At 50.0% G+C, this 13485-nt stretch overlaps 1 protein-coding gene across 5 annotated transcripts in view; it reads right to left on the reverse strand.

Annotated features, from left to right (window-relative positions):
* Positions 1-2057: 2057 nt before the first annotated feature.
* The window catches only part of MEGF11 (multiple EGF like domains 11), a 283185-nt gene continuing 271757 nt past the window's right edge, over positions 2058-13485 (reverse strand). For 2 of the 5 annotated variants that reach the window (XM_054836544.1, XM_054836548.1), the window contains 3 exons: positions 10644-10700; positions 3833-4039; positions 2058-3295 (listed from right to left, as the gene is read on the reverse strand). In XM_054836544.1, the coding sequence (XP_054692519.1) occupies positions 3135-3295; positions 3833-4039; positions 10644-10700 (425 nt within the window). In that variant the 3' untranslated portion in view covers positions 2058-3134. Of the gene's footprint in view, positions 3296-3832; positions 4040-4906; positions 5183-10643; positions 10701-13485 lie in introns of those variants that run through there. The other 3 variants (XM_054836547.1, XM_054836545.1, XM_054836546.1) reach the window with 2 other exon arrangements.

The following is a 13485-nucleotide window of genomic DNA, read 5'->3' on the forward strand; positions in this document are numbered from 1 at the left end:
ATGAATTTCCAGACTTAAATAGCTTATCGAGCTGGGCTTGTCAAATAAGATTACATGCTGGGCTTTAGTTAACAAGATTTTTAGAAATATGAAGCACAAATATTGAAAAAGCTTCAACTTGTAGCAGTCTGCTGCCTTGCCTGGGAGTCATTAATTCTGAAGGTGTTTCTGCTGCAAGTCTGGGCTCGTGATTTATCGATTGGGCTCCCTGGGAGCTCCATCAGACCTGCTGCGACCACTGCCGCGTGTCCTGTCCCGTCATTGCTGGGTGCAGCAGTAGCGGTGCTGGCCTGTATCCTCCAGCGCCCACCTGAAGGCACAGCAACCCACTGGTGTCACCGAGCGCTGTCACCGCACGCACTGAAATGCATCGCGTGAAAATCCGAGACCTGGTGTCGGCGCTCGCCCCAGACGGCTCTTTGTAGGTGTGTGGGAGCGCGGTTGGGTTTGTGCAGCACCGGGGTCTCTTGCTCAGACCCACTAAGGTTAAACTGCTGGGGAACAAGAGCTACCGCAGGCGTTGTAAGGCACGTACAGAGCCGGTTATGTTTTGTTGTAAAGCTGGGCCTTATTTTAAATTAACTCCAAATTACAGCATTGTGTTTTCTGAGAAATCCTGCAACTTCTGGCTTGTAAGCCTGGTGCCTGTGGGGTTTTTTCATTGAGGGGGACTTGGCCCTTCGTGACCAGCCCCATCACCTGGAGAACTCAGACATGAACACGGGCTGGAAGTTTTAGTCTGCAAATGAGTATGTTGGAGAAATACACATTGAGAGAAATTCAATTTATTTTGTACAAGGTAGAATACCTTTGCACAGTGAACAAATATATTACAAATCTGTCTTGCCTTAAAAAAGTATTGCCATTTTGGTGCCTATTTCCTAAGCTAACGCTAATATACAAGAAGGTACTTTTTTGTTGGCTTTTTTGTTGGGTTTTTTTTTCCTGTTAAGCTCTATGCACTTGTTGCATTTGGTTTGAAAAAATTCAGCTTTGACAAAAAACCCAAAAACTGAGTACTTCTCTGCTTTCTGGAGTCTCATCGCAAACGTTACAGCAACACACACACAAATGTTGGTCAGGCTGGCAGCTGAGACTGCTTGTGCTAGATGTCAAGGTAGGTCTCTAACAAAAGGATTCCTTATCGAACTGCCTTTCTTTTGATATTTTTGAGGTAAGTCTTTCTATTCATGTACATAAAATATATTCCTACAGGCCCTACAAAATAATTGCCTACTTACATCTCAAATAAGGCTTTCCTGGAGAAAAAAATTACTATTGCTGATCGGTCATTGCCCCCATGCACACATGCAGCATTCATGGAACTACTTATGCATTATCCTGCAAGGTGAGAATCTGCTGCTCTGGAAGCCTGGGGGACCTCTGGGCTCAGCTCAGCTGTCTTGCTGCTGAACCCTTTGTTTGTAGAGGGGTTCAGAGCCGACCTGACCACCCGGCGGGGTCCCGGCTCCTCTAGCAGCGTATCCCCGGGGCTCCCCGTGCCCTGACGTGAGCATGTTGCAGCAGCGAGCCCAGGGGTGCTGTGCAGGCTGCCAGCGCCTCAGTACCGCCGTGCTGGGGCTTTGGTCCCCGAGGCGAGGGCTGAGCCCAGCTGCAGGGACACCAGGGTGCTCCGATCTAACTTAGAGCTAGGATTAAGCCGGGATCAAGCCGCTGCCTCCGCGCTGGAAGGCTCCGCTTTCCAGTCCCCTAGACCAGCAGGGTACGCGAGCGATCATGCTTTGAGCAAACTGATTGGTGCTGGTTTCGTTCTCTTCTGCTTCCATCAGACTGGTGAATGTGCGACAGAATTTTTTTTTTATATTTAAGAGGCAATCAACTTGCTACTTCCACATTTGCCTAATAAAATTACATACTTAGAATCAATACTACTTCATGCTCAAAATCTACAAGGAACTGCTTAACAGCAAGTATTCTACTTTCTAGGTCAATAAAGATTATTAAAAAAAATAAATCACGGTGGCTTAGTCCAAAACTTTACCATGGGCCAACCCCTTGATAATTACTTCACAAACAGCTGCTGAAAAAGAAAACCCAGTTTCAGCTCAATTTAATGACATTTCAGGTAGAATCATCAACGAATAAAGTTGCACTACATGGTAATGCACATCAAATTAAAGGGTGTCATAAATGGCATGCTGTTAAGTGAATCATGATGAGATGGTTTGTAAAGATGGTCTAGAGAAGCTGACGTGTCTTAGCTTTAGGAAAGGAAACCAAACCAGGCTTAGTCTGTGGAAACCTGCAGTGTCCCAGGGAAGTAAATGAAGGTGCATCGGTTTACATTGCCTGGGAAATCTGGTGTGTTTATCTAATAAAATAGAAGCTGTATAAGGAAAAATAAAGCCTATCTGTGCCAATCAAAGCACTTTATAGCTTGTTAAGAGTGTGGTAAGCTGGGTGTGAGACTCATTGTTGAAACCCAAGTCATTAGCAAAAGTCAGTGGACGTTTGCCAAGATGTTACATTTTAAAAACCACACAGAATGTGTCTGTTTTAATGTTCCTCAACTCAAATACCCTGGTACTGAATATAAAGATGAAAATCTCGGTGCTAATTAACAAGCGTGATCTGCACAGGTTGCACATGGCGATGGCAGTAAATGAGGTTTCCAGACAGTGAAATGACAAGTGTCCCTGCTTTCGTTCAGAAAAATGTCCTTTTCCATGACAAAGATGTAAAATATATTCCAGCGTAGTCCTAGTCACCTTGCTCCTAACAGTAAAAGGTTTCTTGATGCAGTTGGTAGAAATGCACATCTATAAGTCCTTCTGCTTAGCATGTTTTTGTGTTTTATTTTACAGCAAAGCCAGGGTTAGAATACATGCCACGGAGAGTTTTTGCCTGGAGCATGTAGACACCTTCCTGGCATGATGCGCTCCAGTCACACGTGGAGGAGGTTCTCGTTAGTTCCCGTTACCCATATAAAAATGTCTTTATAAATAACATCATGCAGCAGCAGTTGGCCCAAGCTGATGTTGTGTTACGTTAGTTCCTTGCGTAAGACAGTCTGAAGTCCCGTCAGTGTCCTGCAGCGCAGAAAAGGATTGTCTTCTCTTTTGCTTCCTCAAAGTTTGTGTTTGCAGCGCAGTGCGCCAGTGAAGTTCATCCCTTTAAGACTGCTCGTCCCAAGATGGCCCGTGCGTCGGGCTGTGCCGTACGGGGAGGAGGTCGTAGTGACTAGGAATGTGACTGTTCCTAGGCAGGTCGTATGGATTTTGGAGGTAACTGGCACTCCGACCGCGGGCATCTTGGACCACGCTGACAGTGGGCTCTGGGGAAAGAAGGAAAACTGGGTTACAGTAACCTGACAGCGCTCCCAAACTGGTTACTCTGCTCGTGTACTTTGTCACAAGCACAGAACGTCAACTTCCCAAAGCACCTCTTCCCCTCGCAGCTTTAGTGGCGTTGCACGGGGCAGCACGTGGGGGAGACCGGGGAGAAGAACACCAAACGGATCCACGGGCAGGTAGTTCCCAAAGCCCTGCAGATAATGTCTTCCGACAACCAACACTTCTGTGCTTTCAAAATCTTGCAGGTGGACTTTGCAGTCGTTTAAAACGAGAGCGTAAAGCGGGAACTGCAGCCCTCCTCTGCCGGGGCTGGCGGAACGATTCGGTGCTGCACCGCGCTCGCAGTCAGCCCTGCAGCACAGGCCCCTGCCGGGATTCGGCTCAACCCGCTGATGCACCGGCCTTCTTCCCCCGCACCGTGCCGATCCGGGCTGCTTGGGTCGGGAAAGGAAAAAAATACGGGCACCTACAATAAAAGCACCGACTGCTGGCACAGACCTGCCGCCCGCCCCGCTTACCAACTTCGTAGATGTTTTTATTGGCTGTCGATGAAGTTGGCATTTCTGAATACGGGGACTCCCTGTGACCAGGCGATTTCATTTCCACGTAGCTGCTCTCGGAGTGTTTGCATGTTAAAATGGGGGGGTCTTTAATGGTGGCATATGGGTTTTCACTGCTGTTCAGAGAACAAGTGCTGGAGCTGCACACAGATTCTTTCATATAATCTGCAAAACAAGAGTGGAGTGGGCGTGTTAGAGGGGTTAGCTTCCTCCAGTTAACTACAACTGAACCTCTGCAGGAAGGGGAGGGGGGGACAAGGGGGCGGGGGGACAAGGGAGATCCTTGAAGCATCCAGCACAGACACCCGACGCTTGTGCTCTGGGTGCGTCCAGACCATTGCATCCACAACTCACTAGCAGGAAAGACATAAAAACCTGCTCGATACCGAAGGTTTTCCTGTAAAAGGTTCTAGTTGTCATTTACTGCAATATTTAATTTGAGGTGGCAATCTTTTCCCTCCCTCCCCTTAATTCCTAAGGAGCTACGTTTTAATCCCGCTCCGCCTGCGCCGCAGACCCATGCACGGGGCTGTGGCGAGTCGGCTCTGCAGGCAGGACCTTCTGCTGGTACTTGGCCTGCTGGGCCAGCTACGGGGTTATTGTCCCCAGGGGCTTTGGTCAACATCAAATGCCGTATGTCTGAAAGCAAAACATTTCCAGCAGGCGTAGAACTGCATCAGTGCAGCGTATGCGTGTTTGTCCCCTGAGAGCTCCGGTTTCTGGGGCTATCCAGCACCAGGAGAAACCAACTTCATATTCCCTCTGCCATTAAGACCGGGAGGAGGCTGCTCCTGCTAGCGGGGAACGCTTGGGTTTCCGCAGGATGGGGGACAAGCCTCCATCCGAGCCTCGCTTTTGCTTTGCTTTTTATTTTCCCCAGTGCTGTAGACATCTGCTGCTCCTCTCCCCTGGGCTGGAGGAAACAGGAGATGGTGGCGGAGGCGGCACTACGTGGGGACAACAAGGTTGGCGCGAGAGCTGTCACCACCGGTCTCTCCTGTCGGTGACCCTGGCTGGGGTATGCCAGCCTGCCGCAAGGTACAGTGCCAGTCTTGCTTTAAAAATAATAATAAAAAACAACAAGAGAGAATAAATAGGTCTTAACATTGACATTCAAGAACGTGCCATTGCTGCTGTGTGCATCCTGCTGGGCAGTGCCATTAATTTAGAATTAGAGCGATGCAATGAAAGATGAGGCATTTTCTTGTGCTGGGTTACAGTACAAAGGCAGATCCTGGTATATATGAAATACTCCCGGTGAAATAGCGGGACTTGCAAAATAGCTGCAATCCCAGCTGCCCCCGCTATCTAGTATGGGAGACAAAAAGAGAAATTCAGGTTAAGAAATAGACAGACAACAAGATATCGCTTCTCCTTTACAAACCTCAGCTCTGTGCCTATCCGCCCCGTCCTGCTAACTCACTTCTCGGGTCTGCTTCACTCTGTGGTGCACTTGTCCCTCCTTCAGCTCTGGGGTTGTGTCTCTGTGTGTGTGTCCATCGGCCCCCCGGGCCTGGTGCCCTTCCTCATGGCCCAGCTGGGGGAAAGCGCTGAGCAAGGTGCCAGTCCTGCCCTGCGGCAAGCTATTGCATTGCTCTGCTCCAGCTTCAGCGGTACGAGTAAAGCTTTAGAGCCCTCAGCTCTCGGGGTTGGTGAAACCAGCTTGGTAGGAAGCTCCGCTGCAAAGCAAACCAGCTGGACCATGCTGGGACCGTCAGGGACGTGAGGGTTGGCAGAGGCCCTGGCACCGCTGCAATGTTTAGTTAGTAATAAAATTAAGAAACTCCTCATCTGACTTCAGCCTGGGTAAGATTAACGATGCCTTTGCTTCCAAGTGAAGCGCGTCTCTTTTGGTACATGACAGGAGACAGGAACCAAAGCAACACACCTATCTCCCAGCCGCTGGCAGCAGGGCCTGGCCCTCCGGCTTTGCCACCCCCCCGGTACAGGCAAGTCAGCGAAAGGCTGTCCCATCCCGTGCTTTGAGCCAGCGATGGAGCAACCCTGCGAGACCGAAGGCTTCTGTACCCCGGTGAGCTCAATGCTCTTAGCTTTTGCTATGGGTAGGACTGAAATTAAGGTGCCACGCAGTCTGGGATCCGTTAGTGTTTAAAGGTGAGGAGACAACAGCCCAGGGCTAACAAATCCTATAATAAAATGAAAATCTTTCTTAGCCAGAGAAGGGCTCAGCCCCACCTGCCAGCAAGTTACAGCTTCTGGTGGCTACTACCATTAGGAGAGCCTGGGCAGCCTTTAATGAGCCAGCTCTAAATTTTGGGGCGAGAGGACAGCAAGGCTGCTGCAAACTTGCTTCTCTGCCTCAAGCCATGGTGCTGAGCAGATGCTCAGGGGGACGAAAGGGCGAAAGGCAGGAGCTCACACCAGCGGGCAGCGTGAATAGGTGCGTGCGGCTTTCGGACCGTGCGAGGCCGAGCGTGCAAAGCAAGCTCCACGTGTGAGCACGAGGTTGATGGTGCCCCGAGAATGCACTACAAAGCACTCCCTGTCGACACCACGGCTGGCGGGGGGGAATAAGTCAAAACAGAGCTGGGTTTAAATTCATAAACTGTAGATTATAAAAGCCTGCTGGCCACTGCAGCGAGAAAGGGGGGAGAGTGAGACGTCCTGCTGCGGCCGTGCTGTAGCACGCAGGTAAATAGATGCATGGGCCGGTGCTGGTTTGTTTATGGAGCTGGCATAGGCGAACATCCCAGCGCATCATATCTTTTATTAAGTCCAGCTCAGCTGCTTTTATCTCTCTAAGCTAAAATTCGCCTGCACCGCTGCCAGGGCTGACACGACCCCCGGGCAGGTGTCCCTTCCCAGGGAAGAGCAGCGAAATACCGCTTGGGCTGCCCAGACTCACTCAGCCTCTCCCAGGAATTGCCTTTTCCCAGAAGATCTTGAGAAACAGCACGCCTAAGAGCCGATTCCCGCTGACGTAAATGGGAACTCTGTGTCTGGCTAGGGATTAGACCCCTCGCTCCGGGTACAATATAATTTACAGAGCACCAGCATATGTTTGGTAACGTGCTATACACCAGGGAGTCGTTAGCCCACAAGACACATTATGCGCAAGATCGCAGAGAATTTAACTCTAAAGGATGTGGGAGCATCTGAGTGACTTTGTTACTAAGGTAATTTGGCGATAATTAAAAAAGTCTGGCATCAATCGTCAAATTCCATTTCATGAATTAATCTCACCCAGAGCAAACGTATTTAGCAATTCTCAGCCCATTCACCCCGCAGGCCGTGTGTGAGCTGTGGCCATGCCCCTCGTCACCCTCCCGTGTCCCCGCGGGGCCAGGCTCTCCCGGAGGTGCGAAGCTCAGCCCGACCGGTGGCACCGCCACCAGCAGCACTGGGACTCGCTGGGAGCACTTCATCAGCTGGGCACACTAGAGAAATACAGGGAATATGCTCTAATTTTGAAGTCCCTGTCTTCTGTGTTGCCTGGATACCAATCACCAGACCTTTGAAGGAGATTTTATTTTTGTTACCAGGGACTGGAAATGTACTTGTCCCTCCCACAGACCAGGTTCCTCTCTTTTGCCCTGAATATCCTCTGGCATACTAATGACAAGCCTCGGTACCTACTGCCACGTTTCAAGTGCTAAGGAAATATGATGTACCCAGGTAAAACACGCTCTCCTAGCAGTTAATCACATTTATGGGTGACATTCAGTGCAGCGTGCCTTTCTGGCGGCTTTTTTTGTCCTGGCCAACCTTTGCTGCTGCTAGGACAGTACTATAGCAACAGCTTATTGCTGCTTTTCAGTGGGATGCAGTTGTGGGGAACACGTTCCTGTACAAGAAACAAATGAACCACACTGAACCAAGCCCCGAGTCCCTGGGTAAGTGCATTAGTGTTTCTAACTGCTGGGATTTTTGCTGGGTATCGTGCAAAGCATAGGGGTTTTTTTTTTCCTTAAAATGTTAGTGCCTGACTAACAGGCACTGACTGACTCCATCAGTGCATCAGCCTTCATTAAAAAAAATAAATTAAAAAAATAGGAAAGGACTCAGCTGCAAGGAAAAGCTTGGAAAAGCTATCACTGAACACTGTGCACAGGAAAGAAACTGCTCTGCAAAACCTGGTGACTGTTCAGCCAGTGTCCCCACGTGCCATGGGGCTCAGAGCCGGCACCGTGGCGTCCAGCCCCTCGCTGCCGCGAAGGGTTCCCTCTGCTTCGCCAGCGCAAGGAGCTGTCAGACGGCACGGCGTGAGCTGGGCTTGGCCGTGGGTGACTGCGGGAAACACAAACCAGCCATGCCTAACCCCCTGGGCCTCCACTAGCCGCACGGCCACTGCATTTCTGGTGGCACGTTGCAAAAGGGACATCACCCCTCTCCTGGCCACCCTGCTCTGGGGACAGCCTCCAGCCAGGCCGGCGCGAGCAGGGGCTGCGGAGCCGGGGGGCTCGGCTCTCCTCAGAGGGGAACTGGGGGAAGCGGGTGGCGGAGCAGGTCCACCACAGCCTGAACTCAGCCTGAAGCCACGGGAGCCCCCGTGTCCCCTCCGGTGGTGCATCCCGTGCCACGTGCTGGGCTGGCGTCAGGAGCACCGCACTAGATTCTTGACTGCAGGGCAGGCTTTCTCCAGTCACACCTAACAGATACCGATGGGAAAAGACATCATCTTTAAAGTGCATAAAAGTATATAAAACCAAAGCACCCGCCTGCTGAGTCTTTTTGCTGACAGAAGCCAATTGGTTGGGACTGGGAGTTTCTTTTATCTGAATGCCTCAGCTTAGCAGATGCTTTCTCTCCATCTTTCAGATGCATTTAGTGAGTCAGGGCCAACGCAGGACCTGGCAGGGCAAGGAGAGCTGCGCACCGAGCATCGGGCACGTCACCCGGCTCCTTCTGGTGGGAGGCTCCTCTGGGACGGAGGGTGCCCATGCTGCTGCCAGAGCCCCGGGGCTGCCTGAACCCAGAAAGTGCCCATCAGACTGGAGCGTCGGAAACCTTTATCCACCCAAAGGCAGATACTTCTGAGAAATCTCAGCTGCCCGCTGCCTGCAGGTCAGCTTCCGAAAAATTCCTGGGCTGTCAGGTGTGTTCCTGTGTGCCCTTGCCAGTGCCAGCCCTGCCTGAGCGGCCACAAAGAACACATCACCTTTCCCGACATGGCTTCTAAGGCCTGATTTTTCAATTCATAGCAGATAAACATGTAAAGAAATGGCTCAGATCCTAAATAATAAACAAAATATGTAGCAGCAGAAAATACATTTCACAGTTCGCCGTTACTGTAATTCTCTCTCTCTCTCTCTCTCTCGTTCCCACTGGTACCCCACTCTGTGTGACTGTGTCTATGGACGGCAATTCCTACTGCGTGGGTTTAAAGCAGCTTTTCAACTTTGTAAACACAGTAATTTAGTTGAAACTAATCTTGAAATTAATAGTTCCATGTAAAGAGAACAACTAGCTCTACTATAATAAGATTTTTTTTTTTTTTCTGAAAATCATTGAAGTAGCTGAAACCAGTGGATTGAGTCAAATATACATACATAACCCTTTTAATATTTTAAATTTAGCTTTAGCGAGAAAGACTTGGTCATGGATTATTGGTTTCCTTTGGTGATTCTGTGTGGTAAAGCGATATTTTAGCAAATATTATATCACTTTATTTTGTAAACAGCAGCTACGAAATGATTAGCGTTCTCTAGGCCTGGCTATAAGCTGGTCATTGTTTTTTCCATGGACTGGCTTGCAACGTTCCGTGTTAGTTCAGGTAAAGGTCTCGCTCCCTAACACCTCGGCCGTAGCAGACCAGTGGGTGTCCAGCTCACAAACCAGCTCTGTGTGAAGGCACCATTTTCCCCATTACTCAGCCCACGCCCAGCTCGAGGACGTTACGGAAAGAGGCTGTGCAGTATGTACCTCCTCGGCTGGCGGAGGGACGTTTCCAGCTGGTGTGTACAGACACAACAGCCTTGAATTCAGATGGAGGCCCTCAGCCCGAAACCTGCCTATTCCCACTGAGACAGCCTCCTCGCTCCGTCTCCTGGACCGCTGGTTCAGTGTGCCCAGCCCCAGCCCGGTCGCTGGGGACCACTGTGCCAACTGGCCACGTAGGCCGTACACAACTGGAATACTTTGAATGCAAACCTGGAGGACAACTGAAATCTAAAATCACTGGGCCTTGTGCTCATGACTCATCTACGAGCCCTTTTTAGAAGTGCCCTGGAGTCAATGCCCATTAATTGCTTCGGGCCAGCGTGACGGGTTAATGTACCGGGTGAGGGCTGTTCTCAAGCTCTGCTATAAATCTCTTTCAGGGAAGGCCACGAAGCAGGGTCAGCTTGTTTTCTAGTAGCTTTGTTTAAGCTCAGGACGGCCGAGTGCCTCACGGAGCCACAACTTAGCAGGTAAATGCACCAGTCTATCACCATCAGCAACTGCCACCAGAAAGCCCTTGTTGGATGGGTGACAGGTCCTAAAAGAGCTTCCCCTGCCCAGACAGCTCCACCTGCACCTCCTGGCCCTTCAGCAGAGCCCTCCCTTTTTGTTTGGTGCTGCTTTGCCGAGGCAGGAGCCTACGGCCTCATGAAGACTTGCATCCATAATTCATGGCCCCCTGACATCTGGCTCGGAGACAAGAGTGCCGCCAGCTGAGCCGTGCAGGAGGATTTTGTAGGTAATTGCTCTGTCCCTTTCTGTCTCTGCATGGCCACTCTCCCGGGTGCTCAGGGCTCCTATCTCACCTCTTCTACGACACCCTCCTCAAACTCTTTGCCAGGGTGACTGCAGGCACTGGATACCATACCTTTGAAGCTTTTTTCCATTATGTATGTGTTCTGACGTCTATCCATCCCACAAGCACCTGCATAAAAATGATATATAATGGAAAACAAATAAATATTTATGTAAATTGGAATGCTTTGACTACTGAGCAGCATATATTCTTTCCTCCAAATTGTACATCAAGGCCCTTATTTAGGAAGGCTCTTAAGCATACCCTCAGCTGTAAGCATGCACTCAGCTTCAGCGGGGATTCTGCGCGTGCCTAAAATTATGCATATGCTTAAGAGCTTCCCTGAAAGGCAGGCCTTTCCTGAAGAAGGCTACTGCTCATTACCAAGAACAGCTATCCATCAGGAGAACAGAAAAAAGAAAAAAAAAAAAAAAATCATCTGCCGATACATTCATTACTGAAACACTAGGTTGGATTAGTAAAAGAAGCCTAAAGCATATCCTTTCAAATCTGAGTCTGCCGGTTATGTTACATTATTCTGTGGCTAATTTTAGCCTATGTTTCATTCACGGACAGTATGTTATTTAATTCACAGTCTTAGATTCTACAGTGTGTACAATCTCTCTAAATTACCTTATATGACTTTGCTTATAAATTCGCACAGTTCAATAACTGGTGGGACAACAGTCCCTAAGTGGCTGCAGCCGTCTGAAAATGCAGCAGCTGAGAGCAGAGAGCAAAGGCTTCTGCCCTGTGCAACTCCGTAAGAACTTGCTGCTCCTTACCGAGGCAGAGCTGGAGAGGGATGGGAACCTTTTCCATTTTCACTACTGCAAATTATCCTAGATATCAATCAAAAGGAAAATCTAATGTAAGCCTTTAAATCTTTTTAACTATAGAGTCTGATATTTCTTATTGACTAGCAAAATCAACACAAATTTGGTTACTGAGATAGAAATGTCTTTGTGGCTTATGGGATTCCCAATCAAGTAACTAGGTTACGCTGGTAAGAGCCCTGTGGACTGCGTGCGCCAGAGGTCTCCCGGCTCTTTGTCCTTGCACGTCCTCTGGGCTCTACAGGAAAAGCTGTCACCACCACTAGCAATGCCGTACCAGCCCCTTCTTCCCAACAGCCTTGGTTTTTTTTGCTAAATAAGGAAAATCACTAGATTAGACAATAAAAGGCACATGAAAGACAACCCCCTTTGCTGTGATTCTCAGTGTCCATCCCTGAGCACAGGGGAATGGCTGGCGGCACACCACCGGCTCTCTGTGATGGGGCTCTTTCCCTTCTGGCCAAGAGTGACCCCCCCTCCTCCCCAAAACCGTTTGGGAACCTTCTGCTTTGTTTCCCACCACCCATCCTGAGCCACTTCCCAACTCAGCCCCTGAAAGAAGATGCAGAGGGCAAGGCTGACGGGCGTAGTGGGAAGCTCTTTCACATCACGGCATTAGCTGCGTGCTTTTTTTCCTTGCCTGTATTTTGCTAGGGCAGAGTCCTGAGTGAAGAGGATGGAGCCGATTCGTCCCTTGGCTCACACCCACGGGGCTGCTGCTCCCCTTCCCAGCTGTGATACTCCCGAAGGTCATCCCTGATGGTCACACATCCTCCTGCCAGGGCTGAGCAAGGCTCTGCGGGCAGGAGCACCCAAAGTGGTATTTGGGCCAGGGTGCCTCCCTGGTAGGCAGGGTGCATCCGGCAAGAAGCAGCTCACACCAGATGGAGCAAGGCTGGTGAGCACAAAGCTGGGGTTACGAGGTGAAGGGAGCTGTACCCACAGAGAGCAGCAACAGGGAAGAAAAGGAGACCCAGGCTGACCCGTGGGGAGGTGCATTGGGCACGGCATTGCTCACATAGTGTGGCAGCAACACTGGAAAAGCCTCTGGCTTTGGAAGACTGGGATGAATAACTTTGCTCAGGACCACAGTCTAGTCCTCCCCAGTAACTTTAAAACATTGACCAGCCATGTCGGAGTTAGAGACAAAGCAAGCAGGAAAAAGCACAGGAGTGATCCTGTAGGACAGTGTCCTCATAACTGCTGGAGACTAAGGAGATGGTTAGAATAAGGACCATGAAGAATTAGTGACGTATCGAACCAGAGGTTACCCTGGGAATGGCTAGCTGTGCTCACTGCACAGCCCATCCTTGTACAAGAATGTTGTGTCTGCTCTGAGCATCCTCCTCAGATCTTTACAGAAACGTTCCCATTGCGACTGTGAAGACCTGAACGAAGGCTGGAGCCTTGGGGCTGCTGCGAGGATGCAGCAATATCAACCGGCACTTTCGGTGGCTCGGAGGGGAAGGACTCCACCTTCTGAGCGTATTTCCTTAGCTCAGCTCCACACAAGCTCCTGCCGGTGCTATTGGAAATGTCAGGCATGTCCGGAAGGGCTTCTGCAGCAGCAGAGACCACTGTGTCTGCTCCGAGTAAGCCCAAATTTGCTGTGAGTCCCTCCCGGAGGGCAGGCTGCCGTGTGATACCGGGTTTGTCCGAGTGAACCTGGTTTCTGGTTCAGAGTTGGGCAACGGGCAGTCCTTGTCCACAGTGAGCTGCGGAACAGCACAGTGCCACGCTGGAGCTCAGTTCTCACTTACTCCAGCGTGTAGCTGTGGAAAACAGACTCCTCCTTATGGGAGGATGTCTAGGAAAAGGTGGGATACACCTGTGAGGAAAGACACAGGTAGGGTTGGTGCTGCCATGGAGGGCTACACAACCCCTCAAAGCCCTTCCCAACCTACTCCTGGTAATTCTGCCTTTAGTCTTCTTTTATGTCTGTTATAATTCTGTGGGTTTTATGACGCATTTTTGTGTATTCGTTGCATTCCTCAGGAAGTGAAATGAATGATGGATAAATTAGTTTTTAAACTGCAAAAGTAGTTATTGTGGAAAAGCCCTAACCAGGCCAGGAATCT

Source organism: Grus americana, chromosome 10, assembly GCF_028858705.1.
Source record: "Grus americana isolate bGruAme1 chromosome 10, bGruAme1.mat, whole genome shotgun sequence".
In the NCBI taxonomy this organism is placed as follows: Eukaryota; Metazoa; Chordata; class Aves; order Gruiformes; family Gruidae; genus Grus; species Grus americana.